This window comes from Drosophila persimilis, unplaced genomic scaffold (genome assembly GCF_003286085.1).
Source record: "Drosophila persimilis strain 14011-0111.01,24,50 unplaced genomic scaffold, DperRS2 tig00000793-arrow-arrow-pilon, whole genome shotgun sequence".
Lineage (NCBI taxonomy): Eukaryota > Metazoa > Arthropoda > Insecta > Diptera > Drosophilidae > Drosophila > Drosophila persimilis.
Genome location: NW_020825354.1, coordinates 423029 through 442078, shown reverse-complemented (window position 1 = coordinate 442078; position 19050 = coordinate 423029). Strand labels below are relative to the sequence as shown.

The 19050-nt window shown below is 42.4% G+C and overlaps 3 protein-coding genes and 1 long non-coding RNA gene across 7 annotated transcripts; 1 reads left to right on the top strand and 3 right to left on the bottom strand.

Annotated features, from left to right (window-relative positions):
- Positions 1 to 9374: 9374 nt before the first annotated feature.
- Positions 9375 to 11384, bottom strand: LOC6600748 (lanC-like protein 3 homolog). Its single transcript, XM_002025750.2, has 2 exons — positions 11113 to 11384; positions 9375 to 11025 (listed from the first exon to the last, which is right to left on the bottom strand). Exon 2 carries the CDS (start codon positions 10935 to 10937, stop codon positions 9675 to 9677), a length of 1263 nt encoding a protein of 420 aa, XP_002025786.1. The 5' UTR covers positions 10938 to 11025; positions 11113 to 11384; the 3' UTR covers positions 9375 to 9674.
- Positions 11385 to 13270: 1886 nt separating this feature from the next.
- LOC6600749 (growth hormone-inducible transmembrane protein) lies at positions 13271 to 14904 on the bottom strand. Its single transcript, XM_002025751.2, has 6 exons — positions 14557 to 14904; positions 14382 to 14493; positions 14161 to 14302; positions 13751 to 14087; positions 13548 to 13680; positions 13271 to 13482 (listed from the first exon to the last, which is right to left on the bottom strand). Exons 1-6 carry the CDS (start codon positions 14765 to 14767, stop codon positions 13401 to 13403), a joined length of 1017 nt encoding a protein of 338 aa, XP_002025787.1. The 5' UTR covers positions 14768 to 14904; the 3' UTR covers positions 13271 to 13400.
- Positions 14905 to 16603: 1699 nt separating this feature from the next.
- LOC6600750 lies at positions 16604 to 17470 on the bottom strand. 2 transcript variants are annotated; one of them, XM_002025752.2, is made up of 3 exons: positions 17262 to 17470; positions 17063 to 17201; positions 16604 to 17003 (listed from the first exon to the last, which is right to left on the bottom strand). In XM_002025752.2, the coding sequence occupies exons 1-3, from the start codon at positions 17344 to 17346 to the stop codon at positions 16739 to 16741; spliced, it is 489 nt and encodes a 162-aa protein (XP_002025788.1). In that variant the 5' UTR covers positions 17347 to 17470; the 3' UTR covers positions 16604 to 16738. The 2 variants fall into 2 exon arrangements, with proteins under 2 accessions (XP_002025788.1, XP_026848679.1); XM_026992878.1 differs by having other exon boundaries at positions 17063 to 17204; positions 17262 to 17465.
- Positions 17165 to 18952, top strand: LOC113566588. 3 transcript variants are annotated; one of them, XR_003409148.1, is made up of 5 exons: positions 17165 to 17224; positions 17593 to 17871; positions 18023 to 18093; positions 18179 to 18504; positions 18572 to 18952. It is a non-coding gene; the product is annotated as an uncharacterized LOC113566588 (long non-coding RNA). The 3 variants fall into 3 exon arrangements; XR_003409147.1 differs by lacking the exon at positions 17165 to 17224 and having other exon boundaries at positions 17585 to 17871; XR_003409149.1 differs by lacking the exon at positions 17165 to 17224 and having other exon boundaries at positions 17726 to 17871; positions 18182 to 18504.
- The last annotated feature ends 98 nt before the right edge of the window (positions 18953 to 19050 follow it).

The window sequence follows — 19050 nt, the reverse complement described above, 5'->3', positions numbered from 1 at the left end:
GAATCGTAGAAGATGACTATATCTTACAGAGTGCAAAATCTGAACCAGATCGTATAATTATTATAGCCAGAATCACGAAAAAAATTTCACTCTTTCTCGCTCTGTCTCACTCTAACACACAGGTTTCATGGTCGGTTTTGCCAATTGCAAAATATGAGTTCAAGGATCTCAGAACCCATAAGAGCTAGAGCAACCAAATTTGGTATCCACACTCCTGTGATATCGGACCTTGACCGTTTCGTGTCAAAATTGCGCCGCACCCCCTTCCGCCCCCGCAAAAAACGAAAATCTGGGGCAACCACAAATCTCAGAGACTATTAAGGCTAGAGTAACCAAATTTGGTATCCGCACTTCTGTTAGACCTCACTATAAAACGTATATCTCAAAATTTCGCCCCACTCCTTTCCGCCCCCACAAAGGACGAAAATCTGTTGCATCCACAATATTGCAGATTCAAGAAAACTAAAAACGCAGAATCATAGAGAATGACCATATCTATCCGGTTACGGAATCTAGATTAGATCGGATCACGACGTCACGCTCAGACTGATTTTCTGTCTCTCTCGCACGCACTCTTTGTCGTGTCGTTTAATATTAGCGCCGTCTGCCGGAGGAGAGCCATACGACTTAGTATCGGGTATAACTGTAGAGTTGCGGTGTCCGCAGCAACTGACAACGTTCCCCCTCGTTTTGGATTAGGCCCCATTGTGCATCGTGCGCCGGGAAGGGAAGTGGGCAGGGAAGGACAAGGCGCGACAATAAACAAGTGACTGCACATTGAAAATATTGGCTTTCATAATCAAATCAAACTCGGGACAGCTTCGTTTCAACACAATTTAATTATTTGCATTTTTATACCCGATACTCAAAATGAGTATTGGGGTATATTAGATTTGTGGGAAAAGTGGATGTGTGTAACGTTCAGACGAATCCGTATATATTCTTGATCAGCATCAATAGCCGAGTCGATTGACGGGTGGCCGGACCAGTTCGCCACTCGGTAGATCGCAGCCAATCCTCACATCGTTGGCATCACTATGCGATGCCAATGCCAATCCTCTGACAATGCAAGCCAATACCGTAACTTGTGTTACCCAGCCACTTTAGAGCCACTTTAGAGTCTGCTACTACACATACATATGTAGATAAGCAGTAGGCGCCACACTTATTGTATAATGTGCCATTTCAAATACAACTCTCTCATTTGAGAAACTGCCAGTTTTGTTCGCATTGTCGAACACAACACTAAACAAATCACATCAGAAAAAAAATCAGAAAAATTAAGAAAAAAAAGAAAAAAACAATTTTCAAATTTCAATGGTCGAAATTTGGAGGCCTTACCAGTGACGCTGCCCCATACGATGGCCGTGACGTCACTCCAACTTCAAGAAGTCAGCAGCCATCTCCAACGACGAGGCCAGCCGCTACAACGACACTGGCCAACGAGCCAAAGCCAATACCATCGACAATGCATCCTGGGTGGCCGGACCAACAGCCACTCGGATGCAGCCAATTCCAATTAATAGGAAACCTAAAGGAAACCTACTTAAATTATAATGACTTAATGGTTCTGCTAAATCTGGTAAGAAAAAATATTTTTGTATTATTACTGCCGATTTAATTATGAATTTTGTAAGCCTTTCCGTCTCTACGACCGTGGCAGACGAGCGTAATGGAAACGGAAGGAGGACGAAGGACGAAGCCGCATAGAAGAAACGCCTGAGCCATTGTTTCTTTTATTATTTTTTTTTTCCACTTTTTGCTTTATTAAAAAAAATCCACTTTGTTCTTAATCTCTAGTAAAAAGAATTCCGAAATAATATTTTTCAAAATTTAGAATTTTTTTTATTTTTATACGGTATTTTTGTGGTAAAAGTGCATGTGTGTAACGTCCAGAAGGAATCGTTTCCGACTCCATAAAGTATATATATTCTTGATCAGCATCAATAGCCGAGTGATTGAGCCCTGTCTGTCTGTACGTCTGTCCGTCCGTCCGTCTATCCGTCCCTATCAGCGCCTAGTGCTCAAAGACTATAAGAGCTAGAGCAACGACGTTTTACATCCGGACTTCTGTGATATGTCACTGCTACAAGAATATTTCAAAACTTTGCCCAGCCCACTTCCGCCCCGCAAAGGGCGAAAATCTGTGGCATCCACAATTTCGACGATACTAGAAAACTAAATACGCAGAATCGTAGAAGATGACTATATCTTCGAGAGTGCAAGATCTGAACCAGATCGTATAAATATTATAGCCGGAATCATGAAAACAATTTCATTCTTTCTCGCTCTGTCTCACTCTAACACACAGGTTTCATGGTAGGTTTTGCCAATTGCAAAATATGAGTTCAAGGATCTCAGAACCTATAAGAGCCAGAGCAACCAAATTTGGTATCCGCACTCCTGTTAGATCTCACTATAAAACGTATATCTCAAAATGTCGCCCCACACCCTTCCGCCCACACAAAGGACGAAAACCTGTTGCATCCACAATATTGCAGATTTGAGAAAACTAAAAACGCAGAATCATAGATAATGACCATATCTATCAGATTGCGAAATCTGGATCAGATCAGATCATTTTTATAGCCAAAAGGAGCAGTGGCTACCCAGCGCCCGACGTCACGCTCAGAATGATTTTCTGACTCTCTCGCACGCACTCTTTGTCGTGTCGTTTAATATTAGCGCCGTCTGCCGGAGGAGAGCCATACGACTTAGTATCGGGTATAACTGTAGAGTTGCGGTGTCCGCAGCAACTCACAACGTTCCCCTCGTTTTTCGTTATTCTCTGTCCATTCGGAGAGCAGGCTCATTGAAAAAATTAGTTGACCATATTTTTCAAGCTCTGGTTACAATACTATGTGGACTCATTTAGTGCTCACCGATCGGAGGATCTGCTATCCTCATCCGCAGCAGCCTCAAGCACTTCCCAATCAACCCCATTACAGATGGCCAAATTCAAGCCGCTAACATGGTAATAAGCACCTCTCTAGGAGAAACAACTATCTCGGCTATCTACTGTCCTCCTTATGGACAAGTTCTCAGTTCCGCTCTTTATTATCTAGTTTTGGGCCAAAATACATTGCAGCTGGGGACTGGAATGCGAAGCACCAATGGTGAGGAAACCCTCGCTTGCCCTAGAGGTCGCGAAATCCACGACTATATAGTCTTAAGTGAAGCCAACATTCTTGCCACTGGCTCTGCAACCCACTACCCATACGACTCCAACAGATCGCCTAGTGCCCTGGATTCGCTATCTACAAAGGCGTTCCGCATAGATTCCTGTACATACAAGCGAACTTCGACCTTCCCTCCGATCACCTACCGCTTCTCATAGAAATGCACTTATCCCCTGTCGACTACCCTACTAAACAGAAGCTCCTGCACAGTCGAGCAAACATTGAAATACCATTAACATTAACGAGAGATTCGAGTCTCCAGAAGACATTGACGCGGCGGTACGCTCGCTTAATAGCCTCATCCAGGAAGCAGCTCTCTCCGTAGAACCACCCACGTCCGAGGAGCGCTCGACCCGACCTGCTGCATCACCTGACCCTCACATCGAAAACCTTGTGCGTATCAAGAGAAGTCTAAGGAAAGAAACACGCGAGCACTCTCCTGGTACTTAGAAGCGCCCCTGCAGATGTCGATACCAACCAAGCCAGTTTCGCCTGCTGAAGTCCAAGCGGAAATAAAAGCTCTTTGAACAACAAAGCTCCTGGGCACGATTTAATAGATGCCCGCATCGCAAAACTGCTTTCACGCAAGGGAGTTATGTTTCTAGTTGCACTTTACAACGCCATCCTTCGCATCGGCCACTTCCCCACCCAATGGAAGTGTGCAATGATTGTGATGATACGAATAAGCCTACTGCCAGTTTTCTCCAAGATATTCGAAAGAATATTCTTGAGCAGAATGGTGGCAGAAAGCTGCGCAAAGGAAGCTATTCCACAGCACCAATTCGGTTTCAGAAGACAGCACGGGACCCCGGAACAAGTACACAGAGTGGCTCAACATATCCCCAACGCTTATGAAACTAAGCAATATTGTTCAGGGGTGTTTCTCGACGTGAAACAAACTTTCGACAAAGTCTGGCACAAGGGACTTTTATATAAACTAAAGATTTTACTACCCGCCCCCCAGTATTCAGTCATAAAGTCATTTTTAAGAGAAAGAACGTGTATTGTCACAATCAAGGACGCTATTTCAGACATACAAATTATCAGAGCTGGAGCTCCACAAGGCAGCGTTCATGGGCCAATCCTGTACACATACAACCCAAGCAACTTCCTGGTCGCCACTTACGTTGATGATACTGCTATTCTCTCATCATCCGCCTGCTACAGAGCCGTTGCTGAACAACTTCAAATCTACCTCGAATCCGTGGAAAAATGGGCAAAAAAATGGAACATCACAATTAACGAAACAAAGTCAGTTAACATAAATTTTACTTTAAGAAGCAAGCACCCACCAGACCTAACCTTCAACGGAAATATAATTCCGCGCAAGAGCAGTCACTGCTACCTCGGTGTCCACCTCGATAAAAGCCTGACTTGGGGACCACATATCAAAGCTACAGTCATCAAATGTCAAAATAAACTCAATAAGTTGCACTGGCTCATGAACTCAAAAAGTAAGCTTCCCCTACGCAATAAAGTCTTATTGTACAAGGCAACGATAATCCCCATATGGACATACGCCATTCAAGTCTGGGGATGTGCAGCGAAGACGCATCTGAATAAAATCAGAGTCATGCCAGGTGTCCCGTGGTTTGTTCGGACCACAATGCTGGAAAGAGATCTCCTCATCCCAAAATTGGAGATCAAATTAACCATCACAGCAGCCGATACAACGATAGGCCCATTAACCATCCAAATTAACCAGCTAGAGGATTACTGCACCCGTAAATTCCACGACTCAAACGTCTCCCACCCATCGAACATAAAAACGAGGGGGAACGTTGTGAGTTGCTGCGGACACCGCAACTCTACGGTTATACCCGATACTAAGTCAGTATGGCTCTCCTCCGGCAGACGCCGCTAATATTAAACGACACGACAAAGAGTGCGTGCGAGCGAGACAGAAAATCAGTCTGAGCGTGACGTCGGGCGCTGCGTAGCCACTGCAAATTGATTTGTTCCTTTGGCTATAAAAATGATCTGATCTGATTCAGATTCAGCAATCTGATAGATATGGTCGTTATCTATGATTCTGCGTTTTTAGTTTTCTCGAATGTGCAATATTGTTGATGCAACAGATTTTCGTCCTTTGTGGGGGCGGAAGGGGGTGTGGCGAAATTTTGAGATATACGTTTTATAGTGAGATCTAACAGGAGTGCGGATACTAAATTTGGTTACTCTAGCTTTAATAGTCTCTGAGATTTGTGAATATCCCCAGATTTGCATCCTTTGCGGGGGCGGAAGGGGGTGTGGCGAAATTTTGAGATATACGTTTTATAGTGAGATCTAACAGGAGTGCGGATACTAAATTTGGTTACTCTAGCTTTAATAGTCTCTGAGATTTGTGAATATCCCCAGATTTGCATCCTTTGCGGGGGCGGAAGGGGGTGTGGCGAAATTTTGAAACAAACTCGTCTCGGTCCGATATATTAGGAGTGTGGATACCAAATTTGGTTGCACTAGCTTTTATAGTCTCTGAGATCTAGGCGCTAATGTTTTACTCTAAGCAAAGCCGCCTATGCTACGTGTGTGTTAGAGAGAGACAGGGCGAGAAAAAATGAAATTGTTTTCTTGATGCTGGCTATAATAATAATACGATCCAATTCAGATTCCGCAGTCTAAAAGATATGGTCATTCTCTACGATTCTGCGTTTTTGGTTTTCTCGTATCTTTAAAATTGTGGATGCCACAGATTTTCGCCCTTTGTGGGGGCGGAAGTGGGCGGGGCAAAGTTTTGAAATATTTTTGGAGCAGTGACATATCACAGAAGTCTGGATCCAAAACATCGTTGCTCTAGCTCTTATAGTCTTTGAGCATTAGGCGCTGAAGGGGACGGACAGACGGACAGACGGACAGACGGACGGACGGACAGACAGACAGGGCTCAATCGACTCGGCTATTGATGCTGATCAAGAATATATATACTTTATAGGGTCGGAAACGATTCCTTCTGGACGTTACACACATCCACTTTTACCACAAATCTAATATACCCCAATACTCATTTTGAGTATCGGGTATAAATAGAAAAAATTGCTGAATAACACATCATTAAAATGTATATATAAACCTAATAATTAAACTCTTAAAATATGTAGTAAGTCAGTGTAAATAACACTAATATTTGATCATAGTTTAAGTAAAAATGATTTCTAATAAAAAAAAAAAAATAAACAAATAAAAAAACGTGCTCACCGATGCCACTCGATGGTTGGGATGGGTCGGTGGGTCCATCGTCCTTTAGTGGCCGTATCCCAGCGGTATTGCCACTTCCTGAGTCTCTGTTGCGATCACGTGGGCTGCCTCGTCCAAGACGGTCTGGAAGGCACAGATTATGCCCAGTGCCAAGTGAGTGGCTGCCATACCCTGGGCGTAGCTCGATGTTTGGAGGGCATTGGTCCAGCCCAATGGAGCCCAACCAGCTCCAGCCACTGATGAATGCGGGCAAGACGGACAAGTCGTTTGCTACCACTAGAACTGCTACACCGTCCGCAAAGTACACCACCTCCGTGGAGGAGTCTGAGCCGTACATTGCGTTCCACAGTAGGGAGCACAGCACTGCCCCTGCGGGACTCCTCCAGATACCTCGTATTGCTCCGTTCCCTCCTGCATCCTGTGGCGTAAAAAAGCAGCCTCCTCTTGAAGTAGCTTTGTCCCGTCTGCTGTAGGTACCTGGGTGTGTTGAAACCATCAAAGTCCTTAGGCTGCAGCTCCTTCTAGCTGTGTTGAATGTCCACCTAGTGTCTAGGGTAACCATAAGGCAGTACTCCTTTCCGCCGCCCTTCCACTAAGTGCTGCCAATTGCACTGGAAGCAATGTCAACTACCCTACTAATGGCTTCATTCATTAGCATGCATTAAAAACTGGTGAAAATAATCATTAATCAATAATCAATAATCACGATGTGCACTCCAGAGCTGGATCCAGCGCCTCCTTCCTCTAAAGACCTCAAAAAGCGTCAAATGTGCATCCAAGGACTCGTACAGGAAAACTTTACTCAAGAACAAGCGCTTCAGGCAATGTAACTAGTCCTTTCCACTTTCAATAGCCAAAAACTAAATAATCCATCCTCACTGGAAAATAGCTTAGTGCAGATACCACTTGGAAAGGGCGAAAGCCTTAAACCACAAAGATACGAATACGATTGTAAGAAACTACTATCAAATGGGACCAAGTGATCGTAAACTGGAGTAGATCTGGTAGAGCAGAATGTGAAAGAACCCTTCTTCAACCAGCTGCGCACTCAAGAGTTGGGCTACAGGCTGAGCCTACAAAAATGCGGCGGCTACAACGTGATGGCCTGTGCTATTACAGTAGACACTGAAGAGAATAAGCATTCGGCTGATCATGTTGACCAACGTATGGAGACATTTAAGTCTCGCATACCAGGCCTTGTGTCACAGCTCAGCGAAACAGAGTTCAATGATGCACGCCAAACGCTGATCAGCTGCGAGGGGCTAGTCGACACTATGCTGGAGCGAAAAGTAATCCGGAATTAAAATGAGATCGCAACTACTGAATACTTCTTTAATTGGAAGAAAAAGAAAAGACAAACACTGAACAGGGTCACAAAGCAGGACGTTGTGGACTTCAAAAACAACCTTCGAAAATGTTCTGCTCCTGTGGTTGGTCGGAATCGGACTCGAACGCTGGCCATCGCGGATGCTGTGGCTGTTAGCCAGAGTTCAGAAACAGGATTCGTTAGACAAAGCGTATCCTTGGCGAACTTGCCGCTAACGAAATATATAACCATTTAGCTAGAAAAGAAGTAACAAACGAAAGCAAAGAAGCTGCATAAAAAGAACTTGTAAGTATACTCCCCGACAATTGAATAAGAGACACTAAAAATGTACACTTCAGGTACTAATATTTCCGGCACAAGCCAAAGAAAACGGTGAATTTGAATTTTCCTCATATCTCTATTCAATTTAGCATAAATTAAAAAAAAGAATAGAAATATTCATTAAACTAGATTAAGGAAAACAATTTAATTGAAATAACTCAAATTACCGTTCTTAAAAAAGGCGACACTTGAATACGATACTCACATTGAAAAATTTTTTATTTGGGTTGTGGCCGCGACCGGACATCGAAAAAACTCTCAAAAATCAATTAGAGTGTTAGAGAGAGAAAGTTATGGTGTTTTTCAAAGGACGAAAAATCTAAAAAAAATGCATCGCTGGAAGTAGGTCCATCAATAATGAAAATAAATGAGAAAATTGGTAACATTAGGTGTGTTCTGAGTGATTTCATAAAGAAGGGATCAAGTTATGGCAAAAACTAACAAAACCGAACCAATATTGCTACATCCGAGACCGCTATGCAATCTGTTCTGCGAGACGCATCTAAAATACACGACTAAAACTAGATTTAAAAATCTAAAACTGTACTTGAAGCTAGTGCTACAATAATGAAACGTTTTTTTCCGAAGATTGCACACCTTAAGCGACTGTAATTAATAAAAAAACACCTAAACTTCTTAGCATACTTTATAAACTCGCCTTGATAAATAATCAACTGGTCCACTGCTCACCTCAGCAAAATCCAATTATAATTCCCTTTTACTCCTCACTTCCTTTACTTCCTTGAGGATTACATTTTGGGGGGTGCATCCTCCTATTGCTGTCTCTCAGAGACACCAACACCATCGCGCCACATTCGGCTGAGACGATTCTACCTCGCTTTTAGGCCCCGCTGCCAGCGAAAATTCTTTCTTGTTTCTATATGTTTATGTAGTATTTCGACCGGTTTTTTGTTGTGGGGCTGATATTTTTGCTTTACTTTAGCTGAAAATGTAAACAAAATGTGGTGTGGAGGCCGAGGTTATAAGGTGTTGTTATATATACATATACATACATAGTGCTCTGGACGATACTGCATCTGCCGACAGACGAAATTACTCTTGTCAATAAAGCTATTGAACCTATTGACCCTATCAAATGAATATTTCTCGCTTCGAATCAAAGTCAACCCAGATACTAGTTATTTAGGATTGTAATATCTGTATAAAATAGCACAATTATTTATTTGATTTTCATTGACAAAAGACTTGGAGCTCTTTGGGAGTTACTCGTTGGTATAAAGCCTATTATGCATGTAAGTAATCGTATGCGTGTGTCTGTGTATATATATAGATGTCATCGCAAGTATATGTATATAATATGTATATAAATATAATGTATATTTATGTAATATCTGTGTGTATAAGTTGTATGCATTATGTTAATTGTTTGGCTTAAAGCGAAAATAATTTTGATATGCGAATGACTGAGAACATTCCTGCATTTGCTGCGCTCACTGGTGGATCGAAAGCCCCCTAAACGGCAGTCCACCCCGATTTGGTTAACGCAATTACATTTGCGTTTTGCAACGAGAACTAAAATATAAAAGTAGGCAAAATGACTAGAAATAATGATAAACTTCCCGAGTTGGAAGCCTTTGTTGAGCATAGGCGGACCTGGGTCCTTGGCCTTGAGGTATTCGGATATTGGGAGCTTAGTGAAAGACATCCATGAAGGGAAAGTAGGCCTGCTCCGGTTCTAGTATATCTACCAAGAAGCAGACGGTGCCGGCCACCCCCTCATACAGGCTGTGTGGGTTATCTGGGATGCGAGCCCTTTGTTTGAACTCAGAGTTGGTCAGAAGCTCCATAAACTTGTGCGCCCTGTACAGGTACTTCATTTCGTTGGTCAGCCGGAATAGAAGCAGAAACACATAGCCGTTGCCAGCAACTCCGTGACAGATGCCCGGACCTTTGCGAAGGAATCCCTTTTTCCAGACCAAATCGGCCGAGCGGCGCAAGGACGTCAAGTACTTCTCCTCCTTAAATATCAAGTAGGCCTTGGCTAACATATAAACAGCTCCCGGAGCGCCGTGGCACCAGTGCACTAGGCGCTTGTCCCTTCCCGACCGCAAGTCTTCTAGGGCCACCGGAAAGTTGCCTTCGGCGTCCTGCAGCACGAGAAAGTAGTCAATGGAGCGCTTGATTTCACGCAACTCGGCTGCCGGAGCCGAGATTGGCACTGTGCGAAACCAGGGACTGTCTAGCAGCATATGCAGAATAGCACACAGTCCGTGGGCAGCTCCCAAGTACTCTGTTCCATGGTATTGAAACATCAGCGGCAAGGGGGAATTGTTCATCTTGCTGTACTCGCGACCGCTTGTCACAATCAGCTGGCAAATGGAGATTAAGTCGTCGTCGGTAATCTTCTTATCGGGCAGAACGTCGTTCAGCCAATAGCAGCCGGAGAGATAGCCGGCTCGTCCCACCAACACCTCATCGCAGCCGTTTTTGGTGTGAATGAACTCCTTGCTGGAAGGAATGCCCGACTTAAAGTTCGCCAAGTCGTTGGACAGCTCCTCGGTGTCCTTGACTGCCTGTGATATAGCTGCGGAGACGGCATAGATTCCAGCATTGCCACAGAGAAAGGAGTAGCGCTCGGCAGACCGTTTCTTGAAGCGCTCGGCATTCGCCTTGGCGTTTCGAATGAAGGCGGATGCATGCTGCAGCGCTGGGGGGTAGAGATCTCGCGTCTGCTCGCAGCTGGCCAACTTCCAGAACATGAAGGCGATGCCGGCATTGCCCACATACAAGTCTCCGCGGTCGTCCTCGTCGTCACTGTTGGGGTGGCAATGTTCCAAAATGGTATCCACGTAGGTACAGATGAGATTTTTTATGTGTTCCTCATCACTGGCGAATGCTGTGTTCTCGCCGCCAATGAAATCTTGGAACGGATTCTTTAAATATCGGCGCTCCATGGCCGTATTGTAACCACTTTCTTCGTTCGGCTGAGGGTCAATTGACTTTTCTGTTCAACGTCCTGCTTTGCAATATTTTTAATTGTGCCTGTCAATGCAAAGAAAACATAAGGAAAGTCGCCAATCGATCTGCCGGCTTAGGGCGCGGTCGGGCGTCTGTCTCTCCCCCACTCACCTGTTTCAGGTACGAACGGTAGTTTTACCTGTAATGCGTATCGTCTGGCTAGTCTGCGAAGTGTTTAAATTGCTCAATTTTGTTGATTCTTTATTGCCTTATATTGCCAAGAAATATTGTTATGGGGTTGAGCTTTGGAAAAATATTTCAATCCACTGATGTGTAGATTTGTACGCAATGACAATAATTTCACAGTAGGTAAAAATTTGGAATTATAGAGCAAGCTTTGTCAAGTGCTAGCCAGCTCAATTTGAAACATTTACACACAATTTGGAAATCCTGGCATCTCTCGCCCTGGTAAAGTTTGCTAAAGGGGCGAGTTGAGACTGTGACTATCGTTTGCTAGATATGTTTCCGTTTATCGATGTATTCGTGAGCTTATTGCCACCTGAGCTCTCTAATGGTTGTATTCCACTACACTTCAAGGCCAATATAGTCTGAAATAACAGACACAGCGATAAGCTTATGTCACACCATTTGCTGCGATTGGCGATAATTTTTGTTTGAATTTTTTCTGCAAGTTTTTAGGTTCTCCCGTTTCTCAAATTTGTCTCTCATTTTCTCATGTCCTGTTTAACGCACAAGTTAGTACTGTTAAGCGCAAAATTTAGTTTATTGCAGTGTATCCTCGGATTTTATTCCGATGTATCGATAACCGAATCGGGCTGCGTTAGCTGGCTGCACGAAAACGCAGTGTTGTTAATTTGTCGACTTTTTCAAAAGCAAAATTTGAAATTTTGGTTAAAAAACCGTTTATTATATGTATGTAAATTTATTAATAAGTTATCTAGTTTTTCCTTTTGCAATTAAGATTCCTTTTGTTTCATTTTGCGAAATCAAAAGCACCCTTTTTTGCGAATTTTACTTCTTGATGCAAAATTTTTTTTAGAATACTTAATCATCAGCTATTAAAATATTATAGCACAAGACATATGTATACAGAGTGGTTACTTTGAATTTCAATTAACAAACAAAATTGATACAAAACACAAACTAAAATCATGACCATTTGTCCCAATATATATAGGTATTATTAAAACCCGGAACACAAAGAGTACATATAAGGTTAGACGCATTTAACAGCCAGAACGAAGTGTTTTCTGTATTCTGTATATTCAAAATTTTGCCCCGACATTATAAAGACCGAAAATCTGTGGCATAATCAAATTTTGAAGATAGGAGATAACCGAATACATAGAGATATCCACCAGATTGCCGAGTCTGGATCTCTTTGGATAATTATTACAGCCAGAATGAAGAAAACCATTTCGCTTGGCTGCACGAACTACAATCTCTCTCTCTTTCTCTCACTCACGCACTCTTTTTCTTCTAGTGTATGCCCCTGCCTGGAAGACATAACGGCTGGTGTTGGTGTGAGAAGAGAGAGCCAGACCAAATGGAAGAAGCGGTATGCAAACAAAAAAATTCTAATCAAATCGGTGAGAGAGGATAAATTAAGTGCAAGAATTAACATTAAAACTAGCAGTTGTGGTTCTTCTCTTTCACTCTATGTTTTTTCCATCACTCATGAAAAGTGCGACAAAAAGTGAGAGCGATCGCGAAGTCACAGCGGTCATTCGGGGTGTTTATGCGCGGATCGTCTGCTTTCCATATGCATATCCATAGCCATTCCATCAACAGCAGATTTACTAGACAATTTTTTAACAGAGAACGGAATACATAAGGACCGAAAACTGTAGACGACTAACTATTTTGGTTCTTTTGTTATATGTATATTATCAGCATCAGCATGTCTTAATGTAAATGTATACAAAGATACAAGGTTTAATATAAAGTTAGTCATACATAAAAATAAACAAATTGTTTTAATTTCGCGCACCGATCGTCACAAGGTGGTACCAAAAAACCTCACCTCACCGATTTATTGTAAAGCATGTACTCGCACGGTAGTTGTGGTGCTAGAAAAACACTCGATAGCTATCTGGTGAGCTTTTAATTGCGATGGCTTGTTGCCATTCTCTGCACTACATCATAACCTCCTGTCTCTTGGAGAAACATCTTAGGGCAAATAAGACCAAACGTTCCCATTCATGTTTATGTGTAGGTTTTAAATACATATGTAGCTCAATATGATTTTGTCAACATCGAAAAAATAGTATATTATAGGGATACATACAGTGGCATACACATTTAGATAGATAGTGTGCTTCTCGCAGCCTAAAAAGGCGTTTTTGAAAGAGATAGATCATATTTAGGGCATATAAATTTATTCAATAGTGGTATAAATATATTATCGATCTATCTTCAAAACATGTACCCTAGCGGACTCATTTTCTGCGCTGCCCTCCGCTCAAGATAGTGGCAATACGGATGAATATATTCAAAACATCTAGGTAAATAGACATCGAGCTGGAGCATAAAAAATATAATTTGGGGTTACTTATGAAACACGGTGTCACACAAGATTGACTCACGCATTGATAGGGTCGAAGGGGGTATAGGAGTATTGGGGATGGACCTCAGCCTTGCGGACCATTCTCTGCGTGTCGTAAAGCAGGAAGCCACTGAAAAGCACCAGACCACCATAGAGGGATATGGATGCCAGACCTAGATGAAGATTATTATTTTGAGGGTGGATTCATAAGATTGCATATCACAGGCATTGTTTACTACTTACCAGCACCTAGGGCTGTTGTTGGCGGCAGCCACATAGAAGCCAACGAGGAGGCAAAGACAAAACCCAAACCAATGGCCAACGGGCCACCCATGTACAGGAACTTATCGCTTGGCGCACATGCAGCGATTGTGGACAGGCCACCAACAATGCCTCCGGTATAAAGAGCAGCACGAGTCAGAACCGGACCACCAATGAAACAAAGAGGTGCGATGACAGCACCTAAGATGGCGCAGTGGACCGCCCATGCGAGGTGCTTCGGTCCAATTCCTGGATGGTACTCAATTGAACGCGCTACTGCCCCACTGCCAATGACGAGCGCCAGCGAAGCAATAGACCACTGTTCGAATGAAGTGAAAGTTTTATGTTTGCTTGGATTTGTGTTGAGGGCAGGGGCGCTGGTATGTACTTACCATGATCCCGCCTCGCGAGGCCAACGATAATAGGCGGGGAGAACGAAAGACGGCAGCTGCAGAGGCTGCTGTCAGGATGCAGGATCCACCGAAGAAGGCGTAGGTGCTCTGGATGCGACTCTTTACATATTCCGGCCACATTCTATATGGAAAAAAATACTTATTCTTATTTAAATTCTATTATGTAGAATGCATAACATCTGCAAACCAACGAAACTCACATGGCATTATCGGCAATGCTCGTGTGCTTGCCCAGGCCCACACCATAGTAGCAGAGCGCTCCCAACCCGACAACTGCGGCGCCAGCAGCAGCACCTTTGCCCATCGAATACGCTAGAAGTTCGTGAAATTAAACTGGTTACACAATAACTGCACATACATATTATAGTTACCTACCGTTAGCACTTGGTGGACCCATCAGTTTCTCTTTGAGAGATGGATGGCGTACCTGCTGCTCCACCACAGGAGCGCGTGTGCGTACCGGGCCACGAGCATAGTTACGCACAACAGCCACCTGAAGTTTTGATTTCAGAAAGCTCTGCGAGGATTGCTGACCAAGAAGGCTGCTACCCGGACGGGCTGCCGACAAAGCAAGTCGCAGTAACATTATGCTATTGTGATGAAATTCGCGTGCCTTGACTGTGCAATAACTTTTTTTGTTGTCTTAGTGTATAGTTCTCGTTGTCTGGTGCAGAGTTTTGTGTTGTATTGTTTCGTGTCCTATCCTTGAATAGATTAACCTCACTGCACTTTTGTATTGTTTTTATTGTTCTGCATTCGTTTCTACCGAAAAAATCGTTCAAAACATCGGAATATGTTTCGATATATTCTGCGATATTATAGTTTTTTCTCGAAATTTGTATATTTTTTATAATTTTTTATATTAAAATATGCTTTAACACCGATAATATTCTATCGATTCTATTTGTTTATATTGTATCAATTAGTTGTTTTTAAATCCTAGTACTCAGATCCGAAAAAAGTGTACGCGAGCAAAATAAGAATGAATGATGAAATTATACATGTATAATTTACATGTATTATATGTATAATTTCATCATGGTGTCATATTTAGTTAGCAGTAGAGTGTGACCAGGTGAGCATGCTCTACGGTTACACTGCTCAGTCAGCTGTAGAAAATTTATTTAAAGTGAACAAGGTTAATGGCTTCGGCTGTAGCTCCCCCAATATTTTATTGCTAATGAAATGTGACCGCTTGCGACCACCACGAAGAAAATACGTTTTAAAGAGCAGCTCTAATTGAATGCATGCCTGTATTTTGTTCGATTGAAATTTTTGCAGCAGGCATATTGAAAACGGGTACTCAGATCAGCAAAATAAAAAGCCGATTAATACTGGAAAGGCTATCGATACAAACTGGAAAAGCCAATCTGGTATATTCTGGGCACGAGCAGCATAACCGTAAACTATTTGTTTTTAGTGTTACATGTTAATGACATTTTAAAGGACCGTAGTCATTATAAGTTATAATTTTGAAAATCACACAATAACTATTTAAGAATACGTATATATTTTTTGTCAACTTCCTATATTAACGCGCCAAAATGTTATATCTGATCTGATATATTTTTGTAGTTATTAGTGGTGACAGTTGCTCTAAGAGCAGAAATGTGCTGTAAAGCGCAAAAATAGTCGAATATTCAGACGCACCTGCATTTGAAAAGAACGTAACTTTTTTTACCACTATGTCCCTGTGATTATTGTATTAAATAAAACTGAGTTTTTAAAACGAAAAAAATGACGTAGCCCTTGTGTAAAGAGGCTATTACATAAAATTGGACGAGATATCATTTATTCTGTTCTTATCGCTAGACCATCGATCGCCTAGAGTGTCAAAGTGATTCCATAAATCGCTAAATTTACGTTCAAACAACAGCGTACAATTAACGTTATTTGCTGTTATACTGGCATAGACCGATCACAAAAATTAGTGAAAAAGGAAAAAAGCTGTTTTTTATTGTTGTTAGTGGGGATTATGAACACGATAGGCAGAAAAGCGTAGAAATATTCGGAAAATTGAGGAAACGCACCTGGAACGCAAGAATAACGCAGCCCTAGTGTAAATGGGGTATAGCTCTCTTATTTGAAAGACAGACATAGGCCGAGACAATACGCTATCATCTTCAGATTTGTCTCCCAACTAAAAGTCGAAGAACTGTGGTACTATGCGCATTTCAACACTCGTAGCCGGTTAGATTAGCAATAACAATCGACTTAAAATTCAAACTAATGAATAAATAACTTTCGCTCTCACTGCTTGATTTTCCTGTAAGGGTATCTCTGTCTTTAAGATAAGTGAGCTAGTTCAGTGTCATAAGGTTAAGGTAATAGTTCAGTTAGTTCACTTAAGTGATATTTCTTTTTGTCCATTCGCTCATGAGCGACGCAACATTACTTTTGCGCCAGGGAACCTACACGTGTATACAATACATGTTTCCTTCTATTTATTGTTTTCCTTCATCAAATTACAACGCAACAGCTGAAACTACAACTAAGTAAGGCCTAATTCCACACAATCACAATATCAATTACAAGCAAAAAAGTTTGGGTGCCGAGTTTACACATAGTTTCTGCGTATGGCTCCCATGGCAGAGTCCTCCGGATCTAATCGCGGCTTTTTGTTGATGACTATCACTTCGGTAAGGTGTGACTTGCGCAGCGAGCCATTGTGGTCGTAAGTGTTTGTTTGCTCCAGTGTTCCTTCCGCGCTCGACTCGTATGTCTTGCATTCATACAGCGGACAGCACCTGGGGTATTCAAGATTAGACTCTGTTGGCGGAATGGACCTGCAGTCGCCCTTGATGGTGCTGGGCACTAGACAACTAAATCGGGAAAAAAGTTTACATATTTTAGAGTATATATCAAAGCATTTAATGCTCACCTGTCTTCCCAGAGCTGCAGAGTGCCCAGGCACTGAACCCTCATGCATTGTTCCAGGCGTGTGAAAACCTCACCAACATACAGCTGGCGCCCGGTCTGTGTGTCCATGCAGAACTGCTGACTATAGCGATACGATGAAGCTGCTAAGGAAGCAAATTGTTGGGTGAGTTCGGTAAATGAGGCGTGGCATATTCTCTTACAGCGATACGGTAGTGCCGCCTCCCCTCCAGCGAGGATGGCGAGCAGCACCAGCATGACAACAGATGTAAGCGCTGACGATTCCATTTCTCTCGATCAGCCTGGTGAAACTGGTCTGGCCCGACGATTGCAAAGTTTAGCGCACAACTGAGTTCCGCGCAAATATCTTTCTTCGTTTTTAAATTAAACAGCACGAACAGCTGTGTTCGTGCTGCGTGAGAGTGTGTCTGTGTGTAAAATCACACTCTTCCCACATTTCCAATTTGTATTTGAGGGTGCTAATGTTCGTGTGTGTACAGTGTGTTTTTAATGAATCAAATTATTTATTTTTAGGATATGGATGCCTATCGAAATAAGTCTTTAATCGAGGTTTAGAACCCATTGTTTTAATCCATTTGTGCTGGACACATCACTTGTTCTCTTGCCACTACTCGCGAACAGCGCCCTTACGGTTCTGAAGCGCATATTACGATGATCTTCTTATCGCTTGGTCACAAAAACAGTCGTTCTTGCTTTTTTGCGCAATGTGCAAAAAACAAAAATAAAAAAAAGCAAAACATCCCAATCCATGTTTGCGATTGTGTCCGTCTAACGTTTTGCCTGTGTATGCGTGTGAGTACCTATTGTACGTACAAATGTAAATACATCTAAATATGCTAATTTTCATGTGCGTAAGAAATGAGTATGTATGTAAATACATAGCTCTTAGAAGTTCAATTTTCAAAATTTGTTTATATTTATAATTTTTTTCTCGGTACGACAGCACGGGAGGTCTTTGCCTGCTTAACATGCCATCCGTCCATCCATCGCCATTATCACCATTGCAGATGATGGGTAACTGGAGCACATGCGTCACGAGGCATTATTTAATTTATTTTTCATTTTCTTTTTATGTACTTTCCCGTATTTCATCAACCAGTAGAATCCGATTTACACGTGCCATCAAAAGTGCTGCACTCTGCTATATGTATGTATGTATTTAACGAATCGTATAATTCATTGAGAATAGCCCGAGGCGCAGCTCTAAGTGTTCAACGAGCGCTCCGGGTAATCAATTCAAGAAATTATATGACCACCGTCGGTGGCCTCAACGACCGCATTCCGGATCACGACCCGGAAAAAGAGTACGAAACAGTAGTATGCTTCTACAGAATTGCAGATGAGTCTCAATGCGTCTCTCGAAAGTCTTCTCACACTCGCACTCTACTTAACCATTCGGTGTGCAGTGCGAACCGATTATACTGAGTGAGTAAAGCTCTTGAGTTTACTGTGCGTTTTATAGTAACTAAATAATTCAACATTTTTTACCCAGTGAGTGAAACCAGGATGAAGATCTGCAAGCTGGTCCTGGCATAATGACAGATAAAGCAAACAAAATCGACATATATGTAAATGGAGAGAGAAAAATGTATAGAAAGTACTGCTGGTCCGATTTGGCTCAAATTTTGTTGGACGCATTTGACAGTCTGTTGCTGCAAATGAGAGTCTAGATATCAGAGTATCCGTCACAAGGGGCTTTGCAAATTTCGCCCCGCCCCTTCCGCCTCCACAAAGGATGAAAATCTGTGATATCCACAATTTTGAAGATACGAGAAAACTGCAAACGTAGAATCGTTAGAAAACAATCGTATCTAGACCATGGACTGCCGAATCTGGATCAGATCGGATTATTATAGCCAGAAAGAACCAATCAGTTTGCAGTGGCTACGCAACGCCAAGCGCTTTTGTCTCCATCTCTCTCTCTCTCTCTCTCTCTCTCTCTCTCTTTCATACACTTCATGCGTCTCTGGC